At 32.2% G+C, this 16,885-nt stretch overlaps 2 protein-coding genes across 2 annotated transcripts; both read left to right on the top strand.

Annotated features, from left to right (window-relative positions):
• Positions 1 to 2,299: 2,299 nt before the first annotated feature.
• On the top strand, positions 2,300 to 5,061 carry LOC121240436 (cationic peroxidase 1-like). Its single transcript, XM_041137886.1, has 4 exons — positions 2,300 to 2,562; positions 3,473 to 3,664; positions 3,991 to 4,156; positions 4,302 to 5,061. Exons 1-4 carry the CDS (start codon positions 2,341 to 2,343, stop codon positions 4,685 to 4,687), a joined length of 966 nt encoding a protein of 321 aa, XP_040993820.1. The 5' UTR covers positions 2,300 to 2,340; the 3' UTR covers positions 4,688 to 5,061.
• An 8,344-nt stretch (positions 5,062 to 13,405) lies between these two features.
• Positions 13,406 to 16,212, top strand: LOC121240433 (peroxidase 4-like). Its single transcript, XM_041137884.1, has 4 exons — positions 13,406 to 13,645; positions 14,255 to 14,446; positions 14,797 to 14,965; positions 15,577 to 16,212. The coding sequence occupies exons 1-4, from the start codon at positions 13,406 to 13,408 to the stop codon at positions 15,963 to 15,965; spliced, it is 990 nt and encodes a 329-aa protein (XP_040993818.1). The 3' UTR covers positions 15,966 to 16,212.
• The last annotated feature ends 673 nt before the right edge of the window (positions 16,213 to 16,885 follow it).

Here is a 16,885-nt window from a genome sequence, read left to right as displayed (position 1 = left end):
CTATAGTTACACCTTAGTCGTTAATCACATGTCATGATCATGAGGGGATCATTCAATAGCCTGGGATGTTGAGAAAAATACTAATATCGCCAAATGTTTCCTCAAAAAGGGTTGAAGTCATAAATTGATCTCAACTCTATTAACTTGACGTGGCATTAAATGTATTAAGGGATAAAATCTCTCTGGCCTAAAAGGCATTCCAGGCCCAGCCCAAAGGGCCACCATTAAAGAGTAAGAGGAAAAAAATAAAGAGGGATAAAGAAAAGCAAATATCAGATGAGGAGACAATAGGGGAAAGTAGGTGTAAGAGAAAAAAGAGAAAGGAGGGAAAAAGCAGGTCAGACACTCGAGAGAAGACGTAAAACATTACTTCATCACCACTCCCAAGGGCCAGAATAAAGGTGGATCAGATCAGATAAAAGGAGGACTTCTTCCAGATGGCGAAGCAACTAGGACAAGAACACAAAGGTTGCCTTCAACTTAAGAACAAGAGCTCTAGAATATGACTATTTATTCCATTTCGGCTGTTGTGCGATTTTTAGCCATTAACAAAATGATTGACCCACAAGTGGAACATAAACAATAGTTTCCAATCATTAAATTTCTAATCATTAAATACTACATTATGAAATGATGAAAAACTGATACTAAAAGAGATGGTCATGAGTAGCATTACTCAAAACATAATAATAAGAACCCGATGAATATGAATCTCGATCCTTTCTATAATACCATCGCCTACCGAGACTCGATCCATCAAATCTCCCATTCAATAAAGTTAACGTCAACCAATCTCAGAACAAGAAACCTAACGAGTAAACTAGTCCAAGTGTCTAAGAACTGAGATTTTAGGTCCTATAGTTCAAAGTTCAAACGCGACGACCCCAAGCTTATGATAACTCATGATTATGCTAACATGCCTATCTTTCTTGGTTTTACTTTAGATTAGATGCCCAAATTGCCAAATATGCGGTCTCCAAGGAAGAAAACTTTGAACAGATATTCCATCAGACGTGATGATGACCACCATTAAATCCATAATTATAGCAATTAGCCTACAATGAACCTTTTAGACACTGTTTATAATAAGGAACCACTTCAAGCTGTTGAATAATTTCGTTGTAAAGAGTAGTGGGAAGGTTCTAAAGTTAGGGGAATTTGCAAAATATGGCTTCAAATCAAGATAGTTGCAAGAGGTCAATAAATAAAATAAATGATGGTGTTACCCTTTTGCTTGCGCGCCCTATTGCATGTATAGTGGTCTAATTAGATTCCTATTACTTATATACGTTCACACACGATTTGCAAAAGGTAATTACCTACCGCTAAACTTGTCAAAAGCAGCTATAATCGCCACGCCCTTGGTTTTTTACCCTTGATTTATTATGCAAACTATATGTATATATATGAAGTTTAATTTCCTACATTCTATCAAATATTTGTATATAAAATATTTGTATATAAAAAATATTATATGCTGCACAATCATCTTATTTCTATTTTACAATGTGACATTGCCCATAACCTTTAGATTGGCTTTTTTTTTTTTTTTTAAGAAAAAAAAGAAAAGAAAAGAAAAACGATCAATTCTAGAGATAACGTCATGATCAACATATACAATAAGATGAAAATGAGACAGAAATATAGTGTATATAAATACACTAATGTTGCTACAAACTAGACTTTCATCCCACTATATAAAATATGATATTTTTGTCACTTTTAGATGATCCTTTATATTTATTCCTTAAAAAAAAAAAAGTCTTAGCGATTTTGCACACTAAACCGCGCACTAATGTTAAATGTAAGGTATCCGTTTAATAAAATATTAGAAATTGAAGATGAAAGTTATTTTCATGAGACAAAAGACGAGTCAATTTTTTTTTTTTTTTTAGATAAAAAAAGCTATGTGAGTGATGGTATGCGATTTGGTGCGCCAAACCGTTTGTACCTATTAAGTCCCTTAAAAAAAATAAAAGATCATTTAAGAGTGATAAAAATGTCACATTTTACATAATGAAATGAAAGTAAGATGTAAGTATGGTTTATAAAATTTTCTATATTCATGTGCACGCGCACATGAAGTAGGTTATTTTTTCACATATATGTATGGTGGGTTTGGATAACATAAACAATTTTAGTGGATGCGTAGGATAATGTCCTTCCCTATTTGTCCGTTTCGAAGTTTTTGAAGGTATTTGACTTGAGACCATATGAAAGTAATTTAAGAGTCCAAAGTAGCTAGATAGCGTTCCGCTATAAATACAGCTTCATGCATGCAGGAACACGAATCACAAGCTCTCTACTTCTCTGTGGTCTGATCTCTTCTTTGAAATTAATATGGCAGTTCACAGCTTACATCACTTTAACATGATATTCTGCTTCTCTGCGTTTTTGCTTTTGTTTCGTGGAGCCTCTGCCCAGTTATCCTCGAATTACTATGCAACAAAATGCCCGAAAGCTCTATCTACCATTAGAACTGCAGTTACCAATGCAGTGGTCAAGGAGCATCGAATGGGGGCTTCTTTACTTCGCCTTCATTTCCATGACTGTTTTGTCAATGCATGTTCTCTCCCTTTCTTTCTTTCTTCTTTTGCATACATACAACACAGACCCGCACATGAGCTTTCACTCTGCACTCACACACGCACGCTATATTCGTTTGTGTATATATATATATATATATATATATATATATATATATATATATATATGTGGTTGCATATATAGATTTAAGGCGTGCAAAGTACTCATTCATAAAAAATAGTGTGACCTATCAAAGTAGAATTTTGATTACACTTTTTTACAATAGATCTCACTTTTATAAAGGGCTTGCAAGCTTTAGGTGTAAATAAATCATTTTCAGTATGGACGTACCTACCATTTTCAATAACAATGTTAATATTTCAAACTCTAGTAGCATATTGATTATATCCTTTAATTATTGAAACAATAATGCTTGGTGCGCGAACTCCCCGCGTGCATAGATTGATGTGGTACTGCCACATTAGCATGCGTTGACCAGGTGATATTCCATCAGCCCGTGCACAATCTGTCATGCATGGATTTCTATCAGACATGTTACAATGAAGTCTTACACCATACAGTTTTACCTAAATAACATGTAATTTATCATTTTTGTAATTCTATTTAAACACATATATTTAAATATTAAGATAGAAGAACAAAAATGACAAATTGCATATTGATTTAATAGAGATGTGTACATAGCGCTATTTTATATGCATGCAACCTGATTACTTGAGTATTTGAACAAATCCAGATTCCAGACACATTATATTTCATGAAGTTTTAGACGAAACCAAATTACATGCAATTGTTGTAAAATCTAAGGGTAAACGTATAGACCATAATTCGTTGCAGTTGGGATTTAAATTACTGTTACTGGTCATATATATAGCAGATTTCGTATTGGAATTACCATTGATAGATCTTCTTGTGGCGCAAACAGGGATGTGATGCATCTGTTCTATTAGATGACACTTCAAGTTTCACTGGGGAGAAGACAGCCGGCCCAAATGCAGATTCTTTAAGGGGTTTTGAAGTAATAGATACCATCAAATCTCAAATGGAGAGTATTTGCCCTGGAGTTGTTTCCTGTGCAGATATCCTAGCTGTTGCAGCCCGTGATTCTGTTGTTGCAGTAAGTAAAATTAACAGGATCAATGGTATCCTAGCATGGTAACATGATATTGATATTATTTCACTGGTTGATAGTATTGAGAAATAATCTCATATTATCTGTACACAAGATCTTGGGTATGTTATCATCTCTTGTAGAACCAGTTTTACGATTGAGTTAGCCTCATTAATTTCGAAGTACAAAACATGGATCCTGAATTTGAAACCGGACTCTATAGAGTTCAGTTGTTAACCGCAGCACTATGAAATTTATATATATGTATAATCTTGAAAAGGATGTATCTTATTGCTAGTAAATAAATCTCGTACTGTGTAATTTTTCTCCAGTTAGGCGGGCCTTCATGGACAGTTCAGTTAGGCAGAAGAGACTCGACGACAGCAAGTTTTACAGCAGCGAACAGCGAAATCCCCTCTCCGGGAATGGACCTCAGCGATCTTTTGGTTGGCTTCTCAAATAAAGGATTCAGTGCGGAAGAAATGGTAGCTCTCTCAGGTAAAAAACATAACTCGACACACAATTGAATGTGCTCTATGTTTTCTTATACACGTAACGGAGTTGCTCTGAGTTTCATTGAAGTTGAATCACTTAATTCTTAGATTCGTTTTAATCATTTTCTTTTCTGCATTTTCCTAAATAGGAGCTCATACAACAGGCCAAGCCAGGTGCGTGATCTTCAGGGAACGTATCAATAAGGAAGCCAACATCAACTCAACATTTGCATCATCATTAAAATCTAACTGTCCAAGCACTGGCGGGGATGACAACCTTTCGCCCTTAGATGCCACAACCCCTGTCATCTTTGACAATGCTTATTTTAAGAACTTGGTGAATAAAAAAGGCCTCCTGCATTCGGACCAACAGCTCTTCAATGGCGGCTCCACGGACTCTCAGGTCACCACTTATAGCACCAACCCCGCAACTTTCAGAGCTGATTTTGCCAACGCCATGGTGAAGATTGGAAACCTTAGCCCTCTCACGGGGAGCAGTGGCCAAATCCGTGCTGATTGCCGGAAAATTAACTGAAGTTTCCTTTACATTCAATACGGTCAATGTATACAGGAAAAGAAATGCTTTGGCCGATAGTTTAGCTACATATGGTGCTCTAGGCGATGCTTTTGTTGTCACTCTCCCTCTCAGCTATCTAAGCAAAGTTTGCACAATTTTTATATGGGATCGAGCTGGAATCCATTGCTTTCTATGGTTGTCCCTGATTTTTCCGTTGATACCTAGCCTTATAAGTAGTTTGGTTTGCTTTATTCCCTTTGTATCTAGGATAGTTTTAAAACTTGGCTTGATCCTGCAGAGGTTATAGTTTTAAAACTTGGCTTGATCTTTGATATCCAGAATTGCTTGATCCTGCAATGGCTTTTAATATCAAAGCTTGTTTCTTATCCAAACAGAAGCTTGTTTCTTATCCTGCAATCCCTTTTGCTTTACCTTCCCCACCGACGCACCAAACCGAAGAAAATTAATGGTGAGTGTGATAAAATGAAAGGGTTAATTTTGCTGAGAAAGTTGAGATTCTGGGCCTCTGGCCCATGGGATCATCAAGTTAAGCTCAACATGGAAGAGACAAGATGGGCTTGTAATCATAATTTGTGGGAGCCCATTTCATGAAGCCCACATAAAATTGGTGCTACAAAGCCCGATGAGATTAATAAATGCTCAATCCTTATAAGCCCGTGGAAGAATAAAGGCCGTGTAAATAAAGGAGTTTTTGTGTAGGGTATTGATAGGATTATTATTCTTTTACTAATTATTTACTACTAATAATATATTTATTTTTTATCATTTTCTTTCAAATAATTTTTTAACATCCTTAATCATTAAGAAAAAAAATTAAAAAAATATATAATTTTACTAGTAGTCATTTCCTTAACGATTAAGTAAAAAAAAAAAAATCAAATACAAAAAAATAATAAATAGGTAGTAGGAAGATAGTAATCCTATTAATTTCCTTTTGTGTGTGGCATATCTAAATAATAATGATAGCTACAAGATGTAAATAGATAAGTTTTATGTAGTTTCTTTATAAAAAAATAGATCTTATTAAACAAAATGTAAAAATCATATTTTCTTTTAGTAAGATCTACTTTTTATACAAGATATATACAAGATTTATACAATTTAAACTTATACATAACATTACTTATGTCTATATATTTATTTTGCTAATGAAAAAATACTTGTCCCACCGAAAATGGATATCGAGAAAAACTATCGTATGTGTGTTGTTTTCTTTTAATATTAAGAAACTTAAAAAAAATGTTTAAATAGTTTTTAAAATGTTTTTTAAAATATATATTAGTGGCTTTTCGCGGGGATCTAGCATGCCCTTTGCTAGTTGCGTAGTTTCTAGGATATTTGGACAAGTCCAATCAAAGTGGACGACTTTATTTATTGCACATGACAGTGAGCATATATTTTCAAATCCCAATGAATCATATCATGAAGAAAATTTTTTTCCTCTTAAGCAAATATTTTATTAAAAAATGAAGAACGACGTAGATGAATAAGAATATATTCCAATAAACACCTCATTACAATAATTATAATAAAAAATTAAAAAATTAAATTAAATTTTGAGTCCAAGAATTTGGTCTACACTCATATCTTATAAAAAAGAATTTATCTTAAATGAACTTTTTTACAATTCACACAATTGTATAAAGTATGATATCATAGTTGGAGACGATGGATGCTGAAAGTGCATTATAATTTGTTATTATGAGATTTTTTCTTAAGAGATCTGTATTTCTTTCCTTAAATTATCGATTGGAGAAAGTAAAAATATAATAGGAAAATCGGCATTGAATGAGATGGACTGCAACGAATTGAATTTCTTCAAGCTCGCTTGTGATAGCGTGTGGAGACCACACGCAGGTGATTGTGAGATGGGGTGAGTTAAATTTGAAAGATCTAGAGGTGGTAAATCTACAAGTATGACGCGTGTAGCTATCAGACATAGTTTGGCATGACAGTGTGTGACGGCCACGTGTAGAACAAGCCACGCGTAAGTATCCTGTGCTGAGATTTTTGCCACCGTTCCTGTAGATCTACGATAGATCAGCAGGGCGTTGCAGGGTGAGACGCATGGAGACAGTTGGTCACTGGGGTGCAGTATATCTGACTAAAATTGGGTCGGTGAAGATGAGGGAATAAAAACACTAGGGAAAAAAAAATTTATACACAAACTGATGCTAAAAAAGAAATAGAACGGAGGATGATAAACTTATATCCAAGGCTCCATCCTCCTCTTAGTGAAAACACTTAACAAAAAAGATTAATAAACTTCCTAAAGAGAAGCGAGAGTTTCTCTTTCTAAAAAGGTTTTTTTTTGGCTCAGCTGAAATTCTACATTTATAGCCTTTATGTTTTGCAAATGGATAGATTAAAAGAAATGGCTAAAGCAACCATCCTGATTTTATCTATGGAAGGAAATATAAATATTACAAAGGTGGAGAAAAGGTGGAAAGTACAAAAAAAACAAAACCTTCAAAAATTACTTTTTCCTCGCCCCAAAAATGCTAATTGATTGTGATAAGTTTCGTTCGGAACTTAAAGTCATTCTAATTCATCTTAATTTATTATTATAATTTTTTTAAATTTTAATACAAAATATAATAAATAATTTAATTTTTTTAAATTTTTAAATAATAATAATAATATTAAAAAATAATATTTTAATAATATTTTACTCAACTCAACTCAACTCAATTTAATTCAATATTCAATCGCAATGGCAAAATAGTTACTTAACAGCGAGCGAGAGACAAAAACGTTTGTCCGATATTGTTGTTTGGAATTTTTATGCGTGCAAAAAAGAGGAATTCTCTGGGTTTTGTCTAGATATATTTTTGTAACTGAATTCTATTTACAGTTTCAAGTATAAGACGGTAAATAGTGATCGATAAGAAAAAATTTACAAAAAAAATAACCAACAATTTTGATTACCATATTCCTCACCTCACCGTCACCGACAAGATGATCAATTATTGAGTCCAAGGACAAAAAAGGTCGTTCCAAGGTTTTTTTTTTTTTAAATAAACGTTGTTCCAATAATGTTTATGTTCGATAGATAATGACAGAGTTTTCCTCTAATATGAAGTTTTCTCAGACCCATTTAAAAAATTGGCATATATATATATATATATCCCTTGAGCATATGATAAATACAAATTTTTAATTAAGTTAGACTTTTAATGTTAATAAATACTTATCATATGTATAGATAGATTGGAAGAAGTTTCATCTTCTAACTGATCAATTATCACTTTCCAGTACTCCTATATATATTCTATATCGCTTTAAATTTCAACCTCTTCTATATATTCATTTCAGTCTGCTCTAACCATGATTTTAGTATGGAATATATGTGATCAGTCTCCCAATGATCTTTAATTTGTAGTTTTGAATCTGAATCGCATGATTTCGATAATTTTCTGAATTTCTGTTATTTTAATTTTTCATGTTCTCTTTTAATTTGTACTCGCTTTCTAATTAACTCTTTTATCTTTCCTTTTAATTTTCTTTCTATGTGTTTTTCAACTTATTTACATAGCAATTAATGTCTATCTAATTTATAGGTTGGGTTTCATGCATGAACCTCGTGTATTAATTAATTCATCAAATTGCTCATCCCTCCCACCCTACCAACTGCATATATATATATATATATTAATATTAGGGTAAAGAAATATTTATTTTTTGGTATTACACAAAAGGAAGAAAAGGTGTTAGTGGTTAATTGGAGAAAAAAATCTGTAATGACCTATTCACATTAAAAGAAAATCACTAGTGTACACCCACCTGAATGTTGTAGCCCTTCTGCAATTATAAGGCCAGAGACTTGAGGTCTTGGATGGGGGACCAAGTAAGGAAACGGCCACCTCTGTGTGTGCCCCCAAACCAACGTCGTTTTCAACCAAATTAAGGGACTCTTGTCTTGTTCATAGATGATTGATTAAAGGGTCTATGTCCTATTCCGTCGGCCAATATTGATGAATATTGGCACGAAGAGAGAAAAAGTTGGGGACATTTTTCCTTTTCTGCATGTGAGTTTTGGCTCAGGTACGTACGTTTATAATTAGATAACTTTGGCAACTTACGATCAAATTAATGAGCCATTTTATATGGTACTGCGGTCGAATGCATGCAATTTTGTTATATTCATTTTGAGTAATATATGTATCTTACTATGTAACACAATTCACAATCAACAAGACAATTTCAGATAAGTAATAATGTTGAGAAATTCGTGAAATAACTACATCAAATTGAGATTTGTCTCATCAGATAAATGATTATATTATATATTCACATATAAAATTTCTAATATAATTAATTATATAAAATCGTATCAATTTATAAATTTATTTTTATTAAATCTCAATAATTAATTAAAAAAGAAAGACACTTAGAAAATATATCGCATATCCCTATATGTGAATTTTTTTTTTTTTTTTTTTTTGGGGGATAGGTTTATACTTTTCAACTCGAACGTGCATGGTATAAATGCCTAGGTATGAGTCGTATGACTGCTTTGCTTTCGGAACTTAGATCGGACTTCTAAACCGTGGGACCGTCCTCTTTCAGAAAGTCGCTCAAATTTATCGCTTTTGGTTTTTGTTTTTTTGTTTTTTTCTTTTCACCTTTTTTTTTCTATATTTAAATAATTTAAAAAAAATATTTCAATTCATTTAAAATTACTTTTTTAATCATTAAATAAAAAATATATATTTTTATTAAGCGGTGAAATGAAACGGTAAAAGTGGTAAGATAAAAGTAATTTTTTCTTTCATAATAATGTTCTCGTTTTCTGCGACTAAATATATAATGCATTTGCAAGTAGCTAGCTAGCAGCAGCTACCCTAGATTAATGCATGGCTGGCCTCCTTTTTCCATAGAAAGCTGTTCAATACTTTCTGTTGAACACTACTGACTTTAAGAGCCGAATGAATCTTATCAACTTTTGACTATTCCTGATGGGTACAATTCACCATTTTCTTCTATCATTATACCGACTGAAAATGTCTTCTTAAAATGATAAATAGCTATGTATATAGGCTATAAAAAGAAATGAATAGTACTTGTGGTGAGAGATCAATGAAGATTAAGGCCGTTTATAATTTAATTTTCTTTTAAATTTTTTAGTATTTAAAAAAATTAAATTATTTATTATATTTTATATAAAAATTTAAAAAAATTATAATAATTAAATCACATAAAATCGTTTCTGTACAAGCATAAGACAATTGTTGATGGAAACTTTCTTAAAATAATCGGGTCGATCTTATCGCGGTATATATAATATATATATAGCAGCCTATATATATATATATATTAGTGATTTATTTATTTTAAACAGTACATGGTCTTTTGGCGTCAAAAAGAAGCAACTCCAATCATTTATTCGTACCTTTTGAAAAACTCTTTGACAAATACATCATTATAAATTTATACGTAATTACGTACTGTCAAGCACTTGGTAAGATTTCTTCAACATGTTATGATTATTCAAAGTATGCTAATTATTTTTTTTGAAAGCAATTGGTTTCATCCCAATCTATACGCAGGTATGGGAGAATATTAATGCGAGAAGATTATTAATAAATGGATAGATTTTTCTCATTGTGTCTTAGGGCTCGTTTATTTTCAGAGATGAGATGAGATGAAATGAGATTAAAATTAAAAAGTTGAATAAAATATTGTTTGAATATATTTTTTAATATTATTTTTGTTTTAAAATTTGAAAAAGTTGAATTGTTTATTTTATTTTGTATAGAAATTTAAAAAAATTATAATAATAAAATGAGATGAGATGAGATGTTTTCTGAAAATAAACGAGACCTTAATTGTGGCCAAGTCTAAAGGATAAGGAACTAACCCTAACGTGCGTATGCCAAGAAATGGTCCGACAACGATGTAACTATATATGCAAGTATAAGTCTTGTATGTCATGTCAAATATCAATTCATAACGAAGTTTCAAAAAAATATATATATATATATCAATTCATAAATGATTAATTAGATGCAATTAATTCCTCTAACTAATTTTCTTTAGACAAAGTCGTCGCTCACACTCAACTGTTATCATGGCCTCTGTTTGAATATACGAAATGAAATGATTTGTAAATAATAATAAAATAATTTGAGTTGTGATGTTGAATAGAATTTGGGTAAATGAGAAATAAAAAAATATTAAATAAAAATATTATAAAACTATTACAATATAATTTTAAATATTATTTTTATTTTAAAATTTAAAAAATTTAAATTATTTTTTGTATTTTATTTAAAAGTTTTAAAAAATTGTAATGATTAGATAATAATTAGATGAAAATATTAAAAATTTAAAATTGAAAAGTATTCGTATTTATAGTTGTTGAATATTAAGATAATTAAATGAGATGATATGAGATGAAAGTTATGCTCTATCTAGACCATACTAGGCCTAAATCATATGGTGTTTCAAAAACTTGAAAAAAAAATCACCTTTCTTTAACAAAAAGAGTTTCTGAAAGAGGCAATTAATCTGATAATTTCATTAATTACTCTTATAATTTTTACTCGAAAGAAAATGAAATATTCATGATCAATAGCCAATAATTCCAACAAAAAAAATAATAATAATTTGCTTCATCCACCTGTAAATTATTGCATCAATATATATATATATATATATGGCCCTAGCTTCTTAAATCTGGAACTGTCGTTACGGACTCGTTAGTTGAATTATTAAAGGGATATTATATTATTTTAAGCTTTCAGTCAGCTCCCAAATAATAAGATATGAGCCCTGCAACAGCCGCTGAAAAGTTGGTTCGAATGAGTTTATTGAATAGTTTATTTTATTTATTTTAATCATCATTAAAAATTTAAAAAAATAAAAAATTTATAATATCATTAAAAAATATTTTCTTAATCACTTAAAAAAAACTCATTCAGGACACTTTTTAAATTAACACCCAAAACATTTCTGATAAGATATACGGGGACTGCGTAGAGCAGTACGCAAGTACTCTTTCACCTAATTCTTCAATACTAGTTTATGGAAAACATTGACCACAAATCAACCAGCTGCGACATGCAACTTGCAAGACCCATTTGTCTTTGTAAGTAGTAGATCTAGTAATACGTGCATGGGAAAGTATAATTCGTCATAGGTTTAAGGAACTTTTTCGTGTTAGATTAAGATTTTTGGCGATGATCGATAAGTACTACACGATATTTGTAGTACTTGTCAAAACTAAAAACAAACTGCATGTTTTTCTAATTCGTTTTGCCTTGTTCTGACTCCATGCATGTGGTGTGGGGATCACTTGTTACATGCATTTCTGATCGAAGAGGCAGTTAAGTGTCTACGACTAGTTCATCTAATCTGATTAAATTCCCAGATCTCTCGAAAATTCGTTCACACGTTCTTTCAAGAGAAAAAGACCAAAAATTTATAAAGAGCTGAAAGAGTCTAATTTGATGTTTCAAGATTTTTCGCTTTCTTCTGCGACATTAAAGAGAGATGGGGTTGGTCTGACGGCGAAGGGAAGGGGACAAAGTAAACAAATTATTCGCTTTTCTATTGTCTGTTTTATGTGTTGGCGATTCTTTCATGCCATCTTTTTCTGGCCCGAGTGTAATTTCTGAGCACTGTAATTAACTTCATTCTCAGAGACCCTTTTGCGCTATGGAAAATGATTTACACTTAATATTTTTTATAATATTTTACGTAATTATATTTTAAATGAAAAGTATTTTTAGAAAACATTTTATAAAAATAATATCATTTTATAAAAATATCCTCATTTTATAATATTATTATATAATATATCGTATAATGTATTATGTGTATATCATTACTCATTTTAAAATATACATTTTAAAAGTACATGATTACGTATATACTTATTTCATGCATGCACACTAATCACACCATTGGAATTAGTCTGTCACAACTCAGAACTTAGATTTGAAAAGTGTTTTATCTCGTATCATAATCTCATCATTATAATTTTTTTAAATTTTTATATAAAATATAATAAATAATTTAACTTTTTTAAATTCTTAAATAAAAATATTTTTTTCTTAACTTTTATTTTTTATCTAAAATCATTTAATCTCCCATCTGAATTCAAACTAACTTAGTACTTAGGGACCGGTAATTAAGATTATTATGTCCCATTTCATATAAATGAGAATCAAATCATTAGTTGTTACAACTGCCTATGTTCAATCGTCAACTTTGTAGCTTAGTTTTTAATTGTCTGAGAACAACGTACCTCGATCGAGGTGCCTATTTGTCTATATATGTAGCTAATCCTTTTTAATATGGTGTACTCATCAACAAACCCAAAACTTTAATTGATGGATAATTTCGGATACCCCACAATTCAGACAAATTTGACGCATGCATCTATGGTCTATACCCACCAGTTCAATGCATTTAAACGTGTTTCTATTCGGGCTTGCATTACTTTTTATCATTATCAGGCATTTATAATTTATAAAACTTCAAACTTGGCCTGTTGCATGGCTAGCTGTTGCTTTTACAAAATATCTTTTCTTTTCAATAATTAATTTATATAAGGTATAGACCAATTCCATGCAATACTGATGAGTTTCCCAATTATCTCTCTCGTATGATCTGTCTATATAATGGTAATTCCCCCCACATGTGGTCTCGACACAGCCCATCCAGTACTGCCACTAATTCCCAATCTTATCTAGTTGATCAACAGAGAAAATGGCCTCCTACATTTCTTCTTCTTCCTTGAGCACTGTCAATCATGTTACCGTCGCATTAGCCCTGCTTCTTGTGGTTTTCACGGGGAGCTCCTCTGCTAAACTCTCTACAGGTTTTTACTCTAAAAGTTGTCCCAAGGTCTTCAGCACGGTGCGGCCTGTTCTCATAAATGCCCTTTCAAAGGCACCCCGCCTGGGTGCTTCTCTCCTTCGCCTCCACTTCCATGACTGTTTTGTCAATGTAAATTTCTTCTTCTGTCTATATATATCTACCCGGTTCTAGTTTGCAGTGAATTAGAGTAAAACATAATTTAGCTAGATCCAAGTTTCTAATTAGATACGCTTGCTAGCATATATATCAGTTGATTGGCATTGTGCTCTTCTTAATTAATCAGGTTTAGTTAGCGTGACTGATTAAGTTGGCATGTAGAATACTAAACTTAATGGTACAGCATTTATAATTAAGTAAAATGAAGGTATAAATGTAGTCTGTGATCTATGTGTGCTGTATTCAGCCGGGAAAAAAGAAGAAGAAGAAGAAGATAAAGTGTGCGATGTACAATTGAATGGCACTTTCATGTATGTGACTGATCATACATAAACAGAGCTTTAGCACATGCATATGGCATGCAAAATTTAAGCGAGGTGATGGGGGAGAGACTAGAGAGTCTTTTATGACACCCACGTTGGCAACATTGTCAGCTTTATTTGGTGGGTTTGGGTCCATCCATTCCAGTTTGTTAAATGAAATTCAGTCATGTTACCAAAATTCATGAAACCACAAACATTATACGACCGTATTTTTCGTTGTCTCATGCATATATGCTAATTATTCGTGGCACACTTGCAGGGTTGTGACGGCTCGGTACTCCTGGATGACACGGCCAGTACCAAAGGCGAGAAGACAGCAGGTCCCAACAACAGATCCATCAGGGGTTTCAAGGTTGTCGATGACATAAAAACCGCTGTAGAGAAAGTATGCCCAGGAGTGGTGTCTTGTGCTGATATCCTAGCCATTGCTGCTCGTGACTCTGTTGTAATTGTGAGTTAATTCTCCATCTTTATCATGTCTACGAAGTACAAGAGATGACTAATTTTTCACTCGTACGTTGGAACTGCAGATTGGCACATTTGTGTGGGACAGATAATAGTTTTAGATGGTAGCTAGCTAGACAAAAAGATGTTAAATAATTGAAGAGATACAATAATAGAGATCACATGCATGATTACAAAACCACGTATAATTCTGATAACATGTTAAATTCTGGCCGGTTGTATAATATAATAGCCTAGGAAACATTTTTTTTTTTTTCCTTACATCGAGATAAAAATGTCTATAGTTATCTTTCTGATTAACCTGATCATTGGTAACGTAGTGAAATTTTTCTGCAGCTTGGCGGGCCGAATTGGGCTGTTAAAGTGGGAAGAAGAGACTCGAAGACAGCCAGCTTTTCTGACGCCAACAATGGCAACCTCCCTCCTCCCACATTTAACCTCACCAACCTCATCAGCAGTTTCCGAGCCAAAGGTCTCTCTACCCAGGATATGGTTGCCTTGTCTGGTATGCCCCTCTCTCTCTCTCTCTCTCTCTCTCTCTCTCTCTCTCTCTCTCTCTCTCTCTCTCTCTCTCTCTCTCTCTCTCTCTCTCTCTCTCTCTCTCTCTCTCTCTCTCTCTCTCTCTCTGAGCTGGATTGTTCAAAATCTATTTCAACTCATTTTATTTAATTATTATAATTTTTTCAAATTAATAAAAATAATATTAAAAAAATATATTCTAACAATATTTTATTCAATTTTTAACTTTTAACTCAATTCATCCTTAACTATTTTGTTTCATCTATCAAAACAATTAACGAGGTCTAAGCTAACTTCTACTGGACTTCTTGTTTTCAACAAATATATATGGAAAAATCCCCTCAGGCCTCAACCAAGTTCAAGAACTTGGGGGGCCTTTCTCATCTCTTTCTAAGCTTCTGGATTGGATTAGTGAGTTTAAATGAATTGAGATAGTTTATGAATAATAATAAAATTTATATGTTAAAATTTATAAATAGTAATAAGATAAATTGAGATAAATACAGATTATTTAGGAATCTAATGGGAGAAATGTTTTGGACAGTTTAAATGCCAAAGAAATATTGCAGTATAACTTTGTTGTCAACCTGATCCCAGGAGGTCACACGATCGGGCAAACAAGATGTCTAACTTTCAGAGACCGCATATATAACGAGACAAACATCGATAGTTCATTTGCCAAGCTCAGACAGAGCACATGCCCAAGGAACACCGGCGGCCGCAAGAACCTTGCCCCTCTGGACATCCAAACCCCTAATCATTTTGATAACAAGTACTTCAAAAACCTCCTCGGCCAAAAGGGTCTTCTGCACTCTGATCAAGAACTGTACAATGGCGGGTCGACAGATTCACTGGTTAAAACCTACAGCAACAATCCTAAGACCTTCAGCAATGACTTTATCACTGCAATGATTAAGATGGGAGACATTGAACCCCTCACTGGATCCAGCGGTGAGATTAGAAAGAACTGCAGAAGGGCGAACTAAGGTAGATCATCGTGTGCATGAAGTCAAGGAATATTTATTATAAATGAAATAGAGAAAATATATATGTTCTATATATATAAATATATTTATCCTTCCGTTCAAAAATAAGGAAAGTTCAATTTTCCATCGTTTTTTAGAAGCTACGTTCATGATCATCAAATAATTGTAAGCAGTAATTATGTAATTTGTTTGTACAATTAATGTAATTTTTGGATTATTAAAGGCGATAATCCAATTATATTTAAAATGCAATTTTTTTTTTTCATATTTGAAAATTTTTGAAGTTTTGAACACAAACTTGGCAAAGATCTTACAGGAAACGTGAATTTACGGTTGTTTTTTTACTAATTTGCAGCTTCTTGAGCTAAAACAAGGGAACGTATAGTAGTACTCGTGTTTGGCGAACTACTATCGTCAATATTATTCGAGAAACCCATCCATCAATCCTTGTTGCATGGTACCAGAACCTTAATTTATTCTCCGTTTGCATAGTAAATTGAAATAAGATAGTTTTAAATGAAAGTTATAAGTTAAATAAAATATTATTAAAATATTATTTTTTAATATTATTATTATTTTAAGATTTGAAAAAGTTGAATTGTTTATTATATTTTATGTGAGAATTTGACAAAATTGTAATGATAAGATGAGATAAAATAAAATAAAATGAGATGAAACTATTTCTGTATCCAAATATGCTTACTTTCTAGGTAGAGTACTTTAAAACCTTGAGATTATCATAATATTGACGATGAAAAAAGGCAAGAATTAATTATCCAACAAAAAAGGAAAAAAGGCATAATTGGAATGTTAATCTATTCTAAGATTCTTCAAACAGAAGGGATAAATTCCATCGATCATCCTCTTATTTGGCATCCAATCATTAAATGATAAATAATGAAAGATGATAAATAGTTACA

Source organism: Juglans microcarpa x Juglans regia, chromosome 7S, assembly GCF_004785595.1.
Source record: "Juglans microcarpa x Juglans regia isolate MS1-56 chromosome 7S, Jm3101_v1.0, whole genome shotgun sequence".
Taxonomy (NCBI): Eukaryota; Viridiplantae; Streptophyta; class Magnoliopsida; order Fagales; family Juglandaceae; genus Juglans; species Juglans microcarpa x Juglans regia.
This window is presented reverse-complemented; position numbering and strand designations above follow the sequence as displayed.

What these genes read in the sequence shown, in the direction of transcription:
- LOC121240436 (XM_041137886.1), top strand. Translation starts at nt 2,341, where the DNA reads ATGGCAGTTCACAGCTTACATCACTTTAACATGATATTCTGCTTCTCT. An exon ending in TCCATGACTGTTTTGTCAAT is followed by an intron (nt 2,563 to 3,472) that starts GCATGTTCTCTC and finishes TGGCGCAAACAG; the next exon opens with GGATGTGATGCATCTGTTCT. An exon ending in CCCGTGATTCTGTTGTTGCA is followed by an intron (nt 3,665 to 3,990) that starts GTAAGTAAAATT and finishes ATTTTTCTCCAG; the next exon opens with TTAGGCGGGCCTTCATGGAC.
- LOC121240433 (XM_041137884.1), top strand. Translation starts at nt 13,406, where the DNA reads ATGGCCTCCTACATTTCTTCTTCTTCCTTGAGCACTGTCAATCATGTT. An exon ending in TCCATGACTGTTTTGTCAAT is followed by an intron (nt 13,646 to 14,254) that starts GTAAATTTCTTC and finishes GCACACTTGCAG; the next exon opens with GGTTGTGACGGCTCGGTACT. An exon ending in GGATATGGTTGCCTTGTCTG is followed by an intron (nt 14,966 to 15,576) that starts GTATGCCCCTCT and finishes ACCTGATCCCAG; the next exon opens with GAGGTCACACGATCGGGCAA.